The sequence below is a fragment of the Peromyscus maniculatus genome, chromosome 3, assembly GCF_049852395.1.
Source record: "Peromyscus maniculatus bairdii isolate BWxNUB_F1_BW_parent chromosome 3, HU_Pman_BW_mat_3.1, whole genome shotgun sequence".
Classification (NCBI taxonomy): Eukaryota; Metazoa; Chordata; class Mammalia; order Rodentia; family Cricetidae; genus Peromyscus; species Peromyscus maniculatus.
The window spans coordinates 52,188,441-52,203,962 of NC_134854.1; the positions used below are offsets into that span (position 1 = coordinate 52,188,441).

The 15,522-nt window shown below is 43.8% G+C and overlaps 1 protein-coding gene across 7 annotated transcripts in view; it reads left to right on the forward strand.

Moving 5' to 3' along the window:
• Window positions 1-270: 270 nt before the first annotated feature.
• Window positions 271-15,522, forward strand: part of Hipk2 (homeodomain interacting protein kinase 2) — a 180,809-nt gene continuing 165,557 nt past the window's right edge. For 4 of the 7 annotated variants that reach the window (XM_042273075.2, XM_042273074.2, XM_042273076.2 and 1 more), the window contains exon 1: window positions 327-491. In XM_042273075.2, the coding sequence (XP_042129009.1) occupies window positions 473-491 (19 nt within the window). In that variant the 5' untranslated portion in view covers window positions 327-472. Of the gene's footprint in view, window positions 492-15,522 lie in introns of all 7 variants that reach the window. The other 3 variants (XM_006990416.3, XM_076566460.1, XM_006990411.3) reach the window with 3 other exon arrangements.

Consider the following 15,522-nt stretch of genomic DNA (forward strand, 5'->3'; position numbering starts at 1 on the left):
CGTTCGCTCGCGCTTGCCCGCCTGCCCGCTCGCGCCCGGCCGCGCCGCCCCGCCCCCGCCCCCTCCCCCTGCTCCTCACGGGCAACTTTTGCCGGCGCCCCCGCCTCACAGCCATGCGGAGCTGAGCTCCGGCCCGGGCCCTGGCCGCCGCAGCCCGCCCCGGCTCCCGCCCTCGCGGACCCGCCCGGCCCTCGGTCTCGGCGCCTTAGCCGCCCCGGGCCGGCCGAGCCCCCCGCGCAGGGCCCGGGCCGCGGCCACGGCGGCGGCGGCGGCGGTGGCGGCGACGCGCCCGCCCGGCCCCCTCCCCCGGCGCCGGCCAAGTGAGGCGGTGATGCGGGCGCTGGCGGCCTGGGCTGAGCCGAGAGCGGAGACACAGGCTCAAGATGGCAGATTCCCACTGAGGCTGAGGGGGCCGAGCTCGCGCGCCGCGTTCCCTTCTCCGTTGCCATGAACCGCGGACACCCCGGCTCCGATGGCCCCCGTGTACGAAGGTAAGGGGCGCCCGGCCCGCGATCCCCTGCTCGCTCGGCCGGCCGCGGCCCCCGCAGCTTTGTTCTGCCCGCGGCCCCTCGCCCGGCAGCCCCCGGCCGCAGCCCTGGGCCCTGGCCGCGGGGGGCTCGTGACCCTCCCCGCTGCCCCCCATCCCGGGCCCAGACGGGACCGGAGCCGGCCTGGAGCAGGATCTTATTTCCAGGGCAGAGAAGGCGGCTTGGGGGGTGTGTGCCGGGTGGGCTGCTGCCCAAAGAAAAGAAATGGGGGCGGCGTGTGGGAAAGACGGATCCGTGACTGCTTTCTGTTTATTTGTGATCAATGAAGGTGATGCGATCCTCCCCCATTACCTTTGAAGGATCTCCTTTCTACTTGTCCGTCCTCTCTGATCCCTTTTCCAAACATCTCCACTCCCACCCCACACTCCTTTATTCTTTCCGAGCCTCCGATTTTTTTGGGGGGTGGTGGTGGTGGTGGTGGTGGTGGTGGTAGTGGTGGTGGCTGTGGAATCCGATTGTAAGGGGCCCAGCGGTGAGAGAGGGTAGAGATGAAAAGTCCATTTCAGACCCAGGCAGAACAATGAAATGGGCTCAAAATCGCCCCGCAATTAGCGTGCGGAAGGGAGAAGGTAGTTTGGCCGGGGTGGGGTGGGGGCGCGAAAGGAGCTTTTCTGGCTCGGCCTGGGTAGATCTGTGCTGTGCACCTTCACCTGGCGTTGGCGGATTTTTCCCATTCGACTGTCTTCATAAGAAAGAAAAGGTAAGGCCATACAGCTAGCTGCCTCGCACACTCTTTTCGGTTCTCTTCAGTCAGTTCCGTCAGCTTGCAGCGAAAAAATCAAACCCAAACCAACTAAGTTTTTACACTTTTATGTGTTTTTGTGTACTTGTAGTACGGGGGCTTTTTCAACCCAAGGGTGCCCGATTTTTCAGTTATTTCGTCGGGAAAATGTTTCTCTCGTGAAATCATTGAAATAGCAGCCTTTTACATACTTTTAGCGTGGGTCCATCTGGCTTTCTTTCGGTTTTGTTCAGATATTCTGTGGATGAAATCGCAAATGAGAGGGAACCGGGTTTGCCAGGAACCAAGAGGAGGGGCGAGGGGAGATTGTAATCCTATAAACCCGGGGAACTGTGGGGCCCAGTGAAACAGGGATCTCATTAACAGTTTTATCTCTGTTAGGAGAGGCTGATTTAAAAAAAAAAAAAAACAACTTATCTGAAAAGAAAATCTGTTATTAGTTCCAGGGCTCCAAATGAATTAGGTTTCTGCACGGAATAAAGTTACCAGTCCGGCTCTGAATAATGAGGCTGTAAATAACCTATGGACTGTAAATATTTTTTTCCAGAGTCTCTTAGAAACAAAGGGGCTGTTTAGAAAGCAACAGAGAAATGTTATTCCAGGGGCTTTCCTCTTTGATTCTGAAGAACACAAGGTCCATTTAACCGTTCCACAAAACAAAACAAAATTTCTGATCACTCCACCCCAGAGAACAGAAACATGCCAGTGGGTATGTGAACACGTAGGAGAGCCCTGTCCGGCATTCATTGTTCATCTGTTCTAGGGGAGGGGGCTGCAGTCAAAGCTCCCACTGTCTAGAGAGTTAAAATGAAACAGTTTTCTCTTTATTAAGTACCTCCTTGAGACTCCCTCTGCTGGACACTCGGGGTGAGCGGTTTAGAAGGAACTTGGCATTGAATTCACAACTGTAATAGAGGGCTGCTTTTCCTCTTCCAGGGGCCTGAGTAGGTGGGTTGGGGTGTATTTTATCAACTTTGTACAAAGCCACCTTGGGGACTGCATTTATCATGCTGGTTTCATTTGGAACCCATGGGAAATGTAGGCTACCCTCCCTGGGGCTAAGGAAGGCCTAGCATGGTTGGTCCTATGACTTTGTTCTTTTAGTGATTATGTCAGGTAAAGAATTACAGGTGTGTAAGGTGTTACAGTGTAGGACTGTGGATCTCAGGGGTCTCAGCTCACAGTTTTATTTTTTAACCCTCCTCTATCCCAGGCGACCTAATTTGTCACCCTTTCAACCCTGGTTTTCTTGAATCTTGTCTGTGGGTTCTCTTAACTGTTCTTTTGTTTGTAGCCTTTTCTTCTATGGGAGCATCTCTGTACATCTTCATAATTATTTTCCTAGTCTTGCTCAGCACTGCTTATCTATCAGCCTAGAATCACCTAGCTCAGGCCTGGTCTTTTTGAGAGAGACTGTTAGGCATGCTGTGAGACAGATCAATGACCTCCATAGTCAAGGACTACGCTTTGAGGACCTACAGTCACTCACAGTGTGTGTGTGTCCAAGACTACAGTGACCTCTCCCTTGACCTGCAGTGACAATCTGTGGATTCAGTGAACCTGATTTTTATCATATCTCAACCAGAACCCAGGGACTGTGTGTGTGTGTGTGTGTGTGTGTGTGTGTGTGTGTGTTGTGTCTTAAATGAGCAGGGCTTTTCCTGCAGACTTCTCCAAGAAGAGGGATTTCGCCTCCTAATAGTTCCACATGATTCTTCTCAGAGGTCTAATGATACATGAGACTTTCTAGCTGGAATTTCTCAAATGGAGTGTGACTGGAATACTGAGTGAAGGCTGGAATGTAGAAATTTAGATAGGCATGCTGCTTTTGAAACAAAGCATATTTGTTAATATAAATTAATAAGTGGCAAAGTGTAATCAGTCTTCTAAGGCTTTCTTAAGGAATATATTTATAAATAGCACATTAGTGTTCAGTGACTTGATAGTGATCAAGTTAAACTTCTTGTAAAAAAGGGGGGGTATTTTCTTTAGAAGGTTAAACATTTGCCTTGTGATTATATTTCTCCATCAACTTGCTTACCAAGGCCTTTTCATTATGCAGTGCAAAGGTCAACCACAGGGGTCCATAACTATGGGTTCCCAATTAGAGGAACCTGAATTCCAAGTTAACTATGTCTCACTTGCCTGAGTTGTCTTGTGGAGGAAGCCAAGGAACCTTTCACAGTCAGGCTTGTACACCCTGGCATGCTGAAATCCCTCATCACATGGACCCGAAGACACTGGTCACCAAGCTGAATCATCTTCCCTCAAAAGAATTTTATGATGTATCGTCTATAGTATCCTTGCCTGTGTTTATATTTTATATTTTTTAAAGTTAGTAAGGATAGCTATTGTTTTCCTTGTTGTTACATTTGAATAGTGAAGCAAAACTCATTGGTTTTATTCTTGACACTGGACAGGAGGGCAGGACACTCACATCAGAGACACCAGAGTTTGGATCTAGCTTATGACCTTGGTATCAGGACTTTCAGCCTGTGTTGGATTGTGTGAGGATGCCATTAGAACCTGGTGTTCAGTAGAGTCCTGCATTTTCTCAGTAAGTGCTAAATCCCTGTCTTCTGAGTTGCTTATAGGCATGACAACCCCAGGGAAAGTGTAACCTACAAATAGTTGAGAACACCAGTAATAGCAACATTTCAGTTTCAATTATTAATCTCCTGCTATTCCTTTTCTAGTTTGGGAACCAGCCACAATAAACCCCCCATAGCCATGGAAGAAAGAACCTTTTTTTTTTTTTTTTTTTAAAAAAAAAACTCCTCTGTGACCTTTCCAGTCTCTATTCCCATCAAGCTTCTGATGGTTTCAGGTAGAGAATGGCTCTTCCGTAGCAGCACTTTGGCGCTACGTTAAAAATGTGCAAACAAATACTAAGACGACTTTAAGGGGCTGCAGCTGTGTTCCTGGGAAGGCAGCCCTAAGAATGAAAGACAACCTTTGCCCTTAGCAAAGACCCACTCACTCCTATATAAGGCGGCAGGCTGGGTAAGGAATTCCCTATGGTTGCTTACTGGTTCTTAGAGGAAAGGCTCTTACCCAGCCACATGCCAGGGTTTGCCTCACTAGGCATTAAACGTGAATTTTCTTACCAAAGAAAATTGGGGCTTTATGCAAATTATAGCTGCTTACATTCTTCATATTTTATGTTTCATGCTCCTTTCTTTCTTCCTTCCTTTCTCCCATAGAGATCAGTGTTAAGGATCTACCTTTGAGGTTTGTATGGAACAAAGTAGTGATGATCAGAGGGTAGGACATTTGTGCATTTTTTATTGTTCTCTGAATGCATGCTTTGCCAGTGCTCTCTGGTAGCCTTAGCATGACGATTCAACCGCTCGGGGTTGCAGTCAAAGGCTGGATTCAGAATAATACTAGCAGACTTTGTGTAACCACTAATAGAGTGTGAACTTGAAAGCCCCAAGCTCATAATAGCTCCATTTCATGTGACAATACCTTGTTGAAGGAGGGGGGAAAAAACCCAGAAAATTGAAAACCCAGAGTACAGGAAGATCGTTATTTTTTCTTTAAAAGAAACTGAGAATCTTGGGGGTTGGTGATGGTGATTATGACTTAGACTGTGATTTGGCTCATGTACGTTCTGCACTCTCTACGTGCTGAACTCCCTGTTTGTTCCCTCATTCTGCAGACCAGGGTGCATCTTTCATGCATTCATTGAGCAAACATTTACAAAGGCTCGGCTGTGTCCTGGGCCCTCGTGGCAGGTTCAGTGTTTGGAGAAATGACAAAGACTTGGCCTCTGACCTCTGGGAGTTCAGGAATAGAGGAAGTGAAAGTCAAAATATTTAAATGTGTACAAACTCGCTGGGGAGTGTGTCTGACCCAGATGCAATGGTTGTTTGTTTGTTTGTTTGTTTTATTTTTATGTGTGACAGTTCTTACATACTTATGGTATAAAGGGAAGACCTCCAACTTCCCTTTTATGTTGAAATGTTTTCTTTATTTGAACTAAAAGAATTATGTATGAATTTCAAAGCTTCTCATTAGATTTCCTTAGAAATTTCTTGAATATTAGCATCTCTCTTGCATAGGATGCTATTTAACTTTTATCGTGTCTCCTCCTCCATGCAGATACAGTTCTCACGTGCACCCACTCCTGGGATGCTTTTTGTTTTCTACATTTAGAGTTGAAGGCTGTGTTGTGCCCCATCCATGTGCGCCTGTTGGAGAATTCGTTCCTGGCTTCACTGTCTCACTTGTATTCCAGATAGTCATGTGGGTACTCACTGGCAGGACATAGATGGAGTAGTCACACAGCAGCTTTCGGCAGTTCTTTCCCGGGAGCAGATCTTTCTGGGAAAAGCCTGGCTGTACCCTTACACAGGGGAATATAGAGCCTTGGAGCAGGAGCCTCTGAGAATTTGATAGCTACCCCCCTGCCTTCAGCAGAGTCATGGGTCGGGGTAGGGAATATGCCCTTGTCTGATCATGTATTAGGTGGCGTTCTTTCTATTCCCCTTATGGCCACGGAGGAAGGAACCCACCCCCACCCCCCACCCCCCCACCCCCGACACACACACACACACACCTTCTCTTCTGTGACCTTTCCAGTCTCTATTCCCATCAAGCTTCTGATGGGTTCAGATAGAGAATGGCTCTTCCATAGGAGCACTTTGGTGCTATGTGAAAAATTACAGACTTTGAGGGGCTGCAGCTGTGTTCCTGGGAAGGCAGCCCTAAGAATGAAAGGCAACCTTTGCCGTTAGCAAGGACCCATCCCCAACTTAAAATCTTCCTCTCGGTGGTAGCTGAGGTCAGAAAGAGCATTAGCAACTCCTTCATTAACTAGTTCTAATAGTCCATGAATCTGATGGTCCAGAGATCCCCAGGCCTACTAGAAATCCTGTCTGCTTTCATTTTTTTCTCCAAAGCCTTTCTTATACTTGAAGATAATAACTGTACTCTTTCCTTTCCCCGAAACATCTCTTCTCTGTTGTAAATGCTCTAGTTTTTCTCCACTAAGAAAAACGGTGGTAATCAAATTTGAATACAATTCTCTAAGAATATTCTAATTAGTATGAAAAGGGACTTTAGGGTTCTTACTTCCTGGGGAAGTTCTGGAGGGCAAGAACCTTTGTGTCTCCCCTTATAGTTGTATAGTTCCTTAACTCTAGTAGGAACTTTATAAACATCTGTAGCATTGACTGTTCTTTTTAATGTCATCTAAGCAACACTTTACAGCAGCCCTAGTACTCACTTGGGTCTTTAGTATTCTTTTTTTTCCTTAGGTAGGGTCTCACTATATAGCCCTGGCTGGCCTGGAATGCAGTAAGTAGACCAGGCTAGCTTAAAACTCTCAGAGATTCACTTGCCTTTGCCTCCAGAGCACTGGAATTAAAGATATATGCTACCATGCCTGCCCCACAGCCAAGCTGCCATCTTCTGCTCGACTGTACACACTTCTTTGAATTTCACCTGCTATTTCCAGCTCTTAGGGTCTTTCTTAACTATCTGCTGCAGAACAGACAGAATGCAGAGCACATCAAGTATCACTAACTTGAACTGTTCTCGACTGAAGAAAAGAGTGCGCAGTGTCTTTATGATTCAGTGTAATATTAGTTCGCCAGGGTTAGAAAGGACAGTTTGTCAAATTCTTTATGGATTCTGAGTCAGCAAAAGCCATACCTGTTTTACCAGTCAGTGAGCCAGGTGTTTATGAGAGTGGTTACAAGGCCAGCTTCCAGAGAGTAGCCTCCCTCTTGACAGTCTAGAGCCAGTAGAAAGAACAAAGATATAATGGACAGTCTCATTGCCACTGGGTCATTTTTGGATAAACGACTTTGCTCTTAAAGAAGCAAAGGAAATTATTCTCCAAACGAACAAAAAAAAAATTATCAAAACTTCGCAACTGAAAATTAGCTTTGTGGTGTCATTTATTTGTGAACATGATACCAAACAGATTTGTAGTGATTTAGGTAGTATTCTGGTTTAACAATTCTTGCCTAACTACTTTTGCTGTAGTACATTCTGATCAATTAAGTGTCATGTTTAAAGAGAATTAAGACTGATCAACTCTTTTCTGTGTGCTAATGTGTAGACATTATAAAAACCTCTGTCACAGAAAGAATGCCATCTAATACATAATAGAACAAGGGCACCCTCATTCCCTGGTGGTTCTGTCCATCTGCAGTGAGAAATCACTGTGAAGCACTTCCTAAAGTGGGCTGGAAAAAAGCACATCTCTATACAGTCACATAGCACATCTTTATTTAAAAGGCTTATTTGTGAAAATTGGGCATTTCCTTTCATACCAATATTTCCTTATTCAACTGTGAATTATTCTTCAGTTATAAAGTGACTTTTCCAAGGGTTTGTCAAAATCCATCAGGCTAGTTGTGTGTAGAACTTTGGCATCCATCTATTGAAGTCCATTTTTTGTGGTCTTTGTACCTGCAGCCTATAAAAACCACATTATAAAGATTTGGAAAACTGTTTTGTTGCTAGCTGTGGAAACACACACACACACACACACACACACACACACACACACACACACACACACCCGCCAAATAAAGAAGTTACAAATTCCTGGGATTCTGAAGAAAGACAGTGAGTTTAGCCTCCACATTCTATGTACCTGTGTCCAGTCATTAAAGTCCACACTGATAGCAGGGACTTGAGATGGGAAGGCAGTTTCAGAGACTCTGTGCCAGGGGAAGAGTGAAAGGACATATAAGAATGCACACATGGAGTCAGCTTCAGTATGGATCATTTATATCTGCAGCCACAGGCTGGAATGATTACTGTTACTCATTAAGTATGACCTGCGCCATAAGGAAAAGATTAATCGATATTCATTATGTTCTGCTTACTGAGATGGGGAGGCTTTCTAATGTATTACATAAGGAAAATGGTCAAAATAAAGTTTCATTTGATTATACCATGACTTACTCTGAAAAGGATTTAAGACCACATAAAGGGTTAAGTTTCTGGTAGAGAGGAAAATTAATTTATGTAGATCAATTTCGTGGCTCAGCCTATTTCAAGGGAAGTTGGGTAAATGAAGTAGTCCTTTATAAAGACAACAGAAACAGCCAAAGCTCTTGTGCTGGCTTAACAAGGTGAATGAGCAGAGTGTATAATGGGATTCATTTGCAAAGTAATTTTTGCTTGGCTGGAGTGGTAAGCACAAAATAGACCAGCAGATGAGGACAGTAAGTGTTTTGGATCAGTTGTCAAAGGTTTAAAAGGGGTTCCAATTCAAGAGACATTTTATGGTGTGGAGAAGGGGACTGGTATCAAAATGATACTTGAACCAGGTAATTTTTAGTGGCCTGGACGTAATAGGAGGAGGGAGGGAACTTGGGAGAGCTTGCCAGGGGGCTGGGTACTGTGGAAGGAAGCATGAGTACTCTGGAGTTGGGGCTGGCATCTGGGTTGCCCAGGAGTATATTCAGCGAGAGTATCTGTCAGTGCTGTGTGGCCCAGAAGTTCAAGAAGTTTTTGTTCTATTTTGCTTCCTTCCTGTACCTCTGACAGTGATCTAAGATCAGGGAGACTAGCTGGCTTGGGCAAAACATTTTTTCTATTCTTTTAAGAATCTGTTTTTGTAGATTCCTTACATTGTGCACGGCCTTCTTGGACCATCGTACAACCTGTTAGGGTCTTCATGAGTTAGTGTTCCACCTCTGACACATGAGGATCCTAAAGTCCAGATCAATGAAGAGGCTGTAGATGCTTACTAGGGAGGCCAGGGGAGGGGTGGGGTGGAGTTATGGCAGTATGCAGAGAAGCCCACAACAGCCTAGAATGCTGAGGACAGCTTCACTGGACTGGGCTGTTAGGCATAGTTCCAATGTCTAGCTAGGTTCCTAGGATTCATCAGAGCCACATCCTGTTGTCCCCGGGCTATGGGTGAGCTACTGACTTCTGGTCTCTGGGGTGCCGGGAAGCCTGCAGTATTACACAGAGGCCAACACCTAAAGGGTGTGTTTTTCTTTTCCCTAGGAGAGCAAAGCCACAGTGCCCTCAGCGCTAGTGTTTTCAGTTTTCTGTTAGGAACTCATTCCTTATGTTTCCATGAACAAGTTTGCAGCTTGTCACTATGCGCTACATATTAACAACAGAAAATCACAGGCGAAGGACCAGTACAATCATGATTAGTTTCACAGAACCTCAAAGCACTTTTCAGCCTTAAGCAGCTTTTAAAACAATTTTGCCTTCCTAAGGTTCAGTTTTGGGTCATTCTTGCCCTTTGACAGGACCACAAACTTGAGATTTGCCACTGCTTTTGGGAACAACACGACCCCACATGGGATCCTGTGAGTCCTCTTGCACTGGTGTTGGTTTTGACCTGGCTTGGAAGAATTTCCATCCTGCTGAGTGACTTCTGGACACGGACTTTAACACTAATGAGAGCACAAACTAAGGGCGGGCTTACTCTGACATAGATCCTGGGGCAAGAAGGCATCACAAGAGCCCACTCTGTCTTTCTGGTTGGTGGGTCCAAACTGCAACCAGCCTACCTCCTCTTGGGACCGGAGGTGTCCCAAGGATGCCTGTCAGGTCTATGAGTACACACCCACAGACTCCGGAAAGGCTTGAGAGCTATGGACAGGGAGCCCTGAAGCCCTGGGGATGTGGGAGACAGCAGATGCTCAGCCTATGGTGGGCACACACCTTGACTCTGGGGACTCCTCAGTCATGGAGTGGGGTGGCTAGGTTCTCTGAGTCTTGCCTAAAGGGGACAAGTAGGGAGCTACATTGCTAGTAGGGAGTTACCTTGTGTTTCAATACTTGAGAAACAAAGACTATCTGAAATATTTTCTTTTTGTACAAATGACAGCTGTTGATTGTATCATCTCCTGTTCTGTTCCTCATTCTCTCCTCTCCCTCCTTCTATCCATGTTGTACTTGCGGTTGCTTTGTAAAGCACAGGAATCATGAAACTGACCCATGTCCTATGGCTTGCTAAGGTTGCTCCAATAGTCAGCTTGCTCCTCCCACCAGGGAAACCTCATGGAAGACCTAGTAAATCTGATAGCCACTCTGTTGTTTAAGTTTTGGCCCCTGGCACCTGGGGCCTCCCTTCCTTGACGGCATCTCTCCTCTACACTTTAACTGCTTATTATCTACCCACAGGGCCCCTCTGCCTACCTATTTATTCTTCTGACTCTCTGCATCTTGGGCATGTTTGTGCCTTGTTATCCTAGTAGGTGGGAGGGTCTAAGGGATGTCACAGAACTCTCTGAAGTATATCTGAGTGGGGTGCTATTTTGGAGGACCATCAGGCTCCTAGAGGGCTTGTTAAAACATGTGATCCTGCCCCTAGAGTTTCTAACTTGTGAAGTCTGTGGTAGGCCCTAGTTGCATTTCCAGTGGAAACTCGTTGTTTTGGAGAAATGCATTCTTAATGAAGAATCGGTTCACATTTAAAATCAGATAGCTATTTTGATGAAGCCTTTCTTAGATGTTTGGGGGAGAGACCTGACATTAGCACAACTGGCAGCCTGCTGCCTTGGTGGCCAGGAGAAGCTCAGGAATGTGCAGGGGCTGTCTCTGTCCTCTCACACACCTTCCCGTTTCCTCTGGCAGGTCAGCAAGTGCAGGAGTTACTTCCTGGGCCTTCCACAGCCAGCAAGTCTGCAGTGGTACAGTTTGGCCCTGGAACCCTGGAACAGACTGGGCAGTCATCATTCACACAGTAACATATTATTATTAGCTAACATTTAAGAGCTCTGTTATTTTCTCCATTTATGGAAGGGGAAATTGAAGCTTAGCAATATTTAATAATGTATTCAAAGCCTTCTGACCAGTCATAGTAGAGCCAGAGTTTAAGCCTTAGTCCACCTGACACCAGCCTGCTCGTGTCTTGACATGCAGGCTGCCTTCCTTCTCACAGCATTGTTAGAATGGCCCAGACAACACACAGTAAAGATCTAGAATCTTTCTTAGAAAGAAATAACTAAGCTAAAACCATTGGTGCTAGATTGTTAATTTCCCTAACATAAATGTTCTTCATCACCCAGGCCAGATGAGGTGGTGATGGTAAAGCAGGGTAGAGTAGCTGGTGTGGAGGAGGGCTGTAGTATGGAGAGGCAAAGCCATGAGCCTACTTTGAGCAAGGAGATGTGTTTTGAAAAGACTTACCAAGCCCGTGAGGTTGCCTGTTGCATTTGAGACTTCACTGCATCCCCATGGCATTTCTTCAGGGTTGACTGGACTATTAGTATGCTGTACAGACAACATAGGAAGACGAGGCAGCCCACCGTGCAGGATAGGGTCACTCCCAAGCAGATAGATCCAACTGGTACCTTTTATCATCAAGTTGTGGCTGTGTAGTGGAGACTTCCCAACCCTTGTAGATAATAATGAAGTGGAATTTGTAAATATGTTGGTTCTTCTCCAGATATAAGTGACTTTTGTTTCAGCCAAAGTCTTGAGTATTTTAAAATTGTAGAAGCAGATTTATGTTGGTTTCCTTGAAAGATAAGGTGGTGGGCATAGAAGTCAGGCCTGAGTGGGAATAGTTAACCCAGTGCAAAAACAAACCATACCACTCACTTCAAGTTTAGCATGCCTTTGTTTTTGTTTGAAACAGCCTCTCTCTATGTAGCCTATACTGGCCTCAAACTTTCTGTGTAACAAAGGCTGGCCTAGATCTCAAGGTCCTCCTGCTTTACTTCCAAGTGATGGAATTACAGGCTTGTGTTGATGGAGAAGGAACCTCAAAGTGAGGAGAGAAACGCTTATTAGACAATGGAATGGTCCAGATTGACAAGCTGCATCATTTGACAACATAGTCTTAGAAATCTTACATGATTAAAGCATGAGATTCAACGGAAGTCAGCTAAGCACACTCAGCATGCCATGTTCTAGGTGCCCAGTGGACAGCATTGTGCCTAACAATAAAACTCTGCCCTGAAGCAGCTTGTGTTGTAGTAAATGAAAGTGAATAATCTAGTTTGGTTTTTTGTCTTGTTTTTGCTGTTTTAAGCTTGAAGGAAATAGAAGTGGACACTTATTAAATCCCTAGAAAGGCTGAAATTTCTAAGATTAGAATCTATAGATGAAATCATAGGAAATATCATTAATATTGTCAGAGTAAACATTCCCCAAATGTTAAAGATTATTTCTGGCTTTGCCGTCATGAATTATTCCTCAGGATAATTCTCTGTAACGTTAAAGTTTGTCTGAATTTTAAGATCTGTTCTTCAAATTATGTTTACTAGGTCAAGGGATTTGAACATGTCATGTTTTAGATATATACCACTGAATTAACTCCTTTCTCAAAGTGTTTTCAAACTAAACAAATCAAACTACCTAGATAAAATTTAAATGATCTCCCCTATTTATTGCGGAAGTAAAGGAGTGCCTTGATGCACTTGGACCTGGACCCTGCTCTCTAATTCTTTTCCCCTTGAGTGACAGACACATCAGTCCCAGACTTTGAATATTACTTCAGTGACTCTCAAAGTCCCATCAGCACTTGGGCTTTTTTTTGAGTTCTGGAGTCATGAAGCCAACAGTTTATCTATGTAGAGATCTCATAGGCATCTCAGCTTTAACACATCTAAAGAAAAAATCTTGGTCACCCCATGAAATACACTCCAGTTCCATGCTTTGTTTCCCCACAGTACTTTACTTCAGAAACGCTGGAGTCATCCATGCCTTTGTTTACTTCATAGTTAACCCATCACTACTTTTTATTGATGTTTTTTCTTCCCGAGTGTGTAGTCATTCTCATTCTTAGCTGTAGTTATGTTCTGTGAACCCCGAATCAGTGAACAGTGAGCCATTATTGATAAGGAAAATATAGGGCTAATTTTCTGAGAGTTTTTGGTCATATTTCCATCAATTGATCATTACTTGGCATCAGCAACATTGGTGTAATGATGTTGGATGTTGGTACATATTATGTGTTCTGATATTACATAAATTTGTATAACAATGTTTTTTTGTTTTTTTTTCTCCGAGACAGGGTTTCTCTGTGTAGCTTTGCGCCTTTCCTGGAACTCACTTGGTAGCCCAGGCTGGCCTCGAACTCACAGAGATCCACCTGGCTCTGCCTCCCGAGTGCTGGGATTAAAGGCGTGCGCCACCAACGCCCGGCAACAATGTTTTTTTCTTATATGTTTCTGCTTACAGACAACCTAATTTTAACTTTTGTGTGTGTGTGTGTGTGTAAGTAAGAGGGGGCAAGGAGGAGGAATGCATATATATATATATATATATATATATATATATATATATATGAGCATATGTACATGCCATGGCTCATGTGTGGAGATCAGATGACAACTTCGAGGAGTTGGTTCTCATCTTCCACCTTTACATGGGTTACAGGGATTGAACTCAGGTTACCAGGGTTAGTGACAAGTGTTTTATTTGCTGAGCATCTTGCTGTTGACTAACATTGAACTCACAGCCAACAATCCTATCACTCAAGCCCAAATGAGCCTAAATCAAATACTTGTTTTTTCTCATAAGGAATACCACAGCTTCTTTTTACCTTGGAGCTCATATGAGCATCTCAGCACAGTGCTTAGAACCTCAGCCATTTTAAACAGCAAAATTACTAAATTAAAACACACACACACACACACACACACACACACACACACACACACGACATAAAAAGCATCAAGTATACGGTATTTAGGACAGTTGTTGATGTAAGAGCCGGAATAAGAAGTCAGGGCATCACTCTGCTGAGCTTCAGCTAGGCACATATAGAAGAGCAGCATGACCTCCCTGCTGTTCTGCTCTTGCATGGGAAGGAGAGAAAGTGCACTGAGTCTTGATTTTGGAGTTGCAAGTGAGTTGTGAGTAGATGAATTCACAGCACAGAATCCTGAGTCTGCTAGTCTCCTTCCCCCGGCAGCCTTGGGGACTTCACTGGTAAGGTTTTCGGGTGGGGAAATGGAGGTGAAGTGTGCTTGTGGAGGCATTTCAGCAGGCCTTGTGAAAATTGACTTGGCTCCAGTCTTATCCTTCTTAGACTTCAACTGGTAGATGTTTTATTTTTATTGAAATCGTACCATCTAGGAAGGAAATCTTTCATTTGCTAGAGAATGAGCTAAGCAATGATGTTCTAATGTGGAGATTATTCTAAATTATTCCAAGAATCCTACGTGCAACCAGGAAGAGAATCACTTTTCAGGTGGGTTTTTGTAGGTTATGGGAATCTTGAAGCTTTATTTAACTCCTTGAAGACATTGTGCAGTGTAGAACATTAGAAAATAAGCAAGCATATACAACACATGTTCCCGCCCTGCTGCCACAGGTTCTGTCATGCTTTTTAAATCTCATGCTTTCTAGATATTTCCAGTCTCTATAAATAGAATGTGAATTTTTTAGATAAAATAATGTTAATTATTTCAAAATCTGAGTTTTTTTCTGCTAACTTTATATTTCAGTGAAGCTTATTTTATGTAATAATTTGTTCATAGTGTATTTCCATAGTTAAAATGTCTTTTGAATCTGATACACTGAAGTCAGCATCCACTGTAGGATGTTGTTCTGTGTCTGGTTGTGAACTTCTTTGTAATTCCTTAGACCTGTGTAGTCTCCTATTGCAGACTCCTCCACAGCAATTGCTGGGTAGCCCCTTGCACCTGCTCAGTGCTCAGTGAGTAGGGTGAGTCTCTTGTAGAGGGATGTGCTGATTTCTTTATTCTCTAATTTCCTATGCACGAGGTTCTGTTAGATTCAAGTTGAGCTGGTTTTGTAGTTTTGCTCTGAAAAGACCCACAATTGACAATGACATGGCTGTACCATATTCCACTCTTAGAAGCAATACATTGAAATACTTATTTCCCTGAGACCCACACTGTCTGATATTAAACTGTAGGAGTTTTCTTGGTAGTGAGACATAACATTTCAATTTAGTTTCAATTTATAATTTCTTTTATCATAAATAAGATTGTTTTTATATATTTAACTGGCATTTTATATTTGTTTTATGCAAACTATGTTCTGAACTTTACACATTTTCTCAATATTTTGTTGATATTCTCTTCTTTATTTCTAATAGTTCTATATATTGTCTTTGAAGTGAGTTGTAAAATTTTTTTCCTAGTTGGTCACGATGGAAATCTCTTTAATTTAATGTAATCAAATTTATATCTTTAAAAATGGCTTTTGTATTTTGAGTTAGAGTTAGACTTTTTCCTGTGTCTTGTTTTAAGTTCCTTTGTGTATTATTGAAATCTGGTTTTTTTTCCCCATTTTTACGTTGCTTTATTTTATTTATTTATT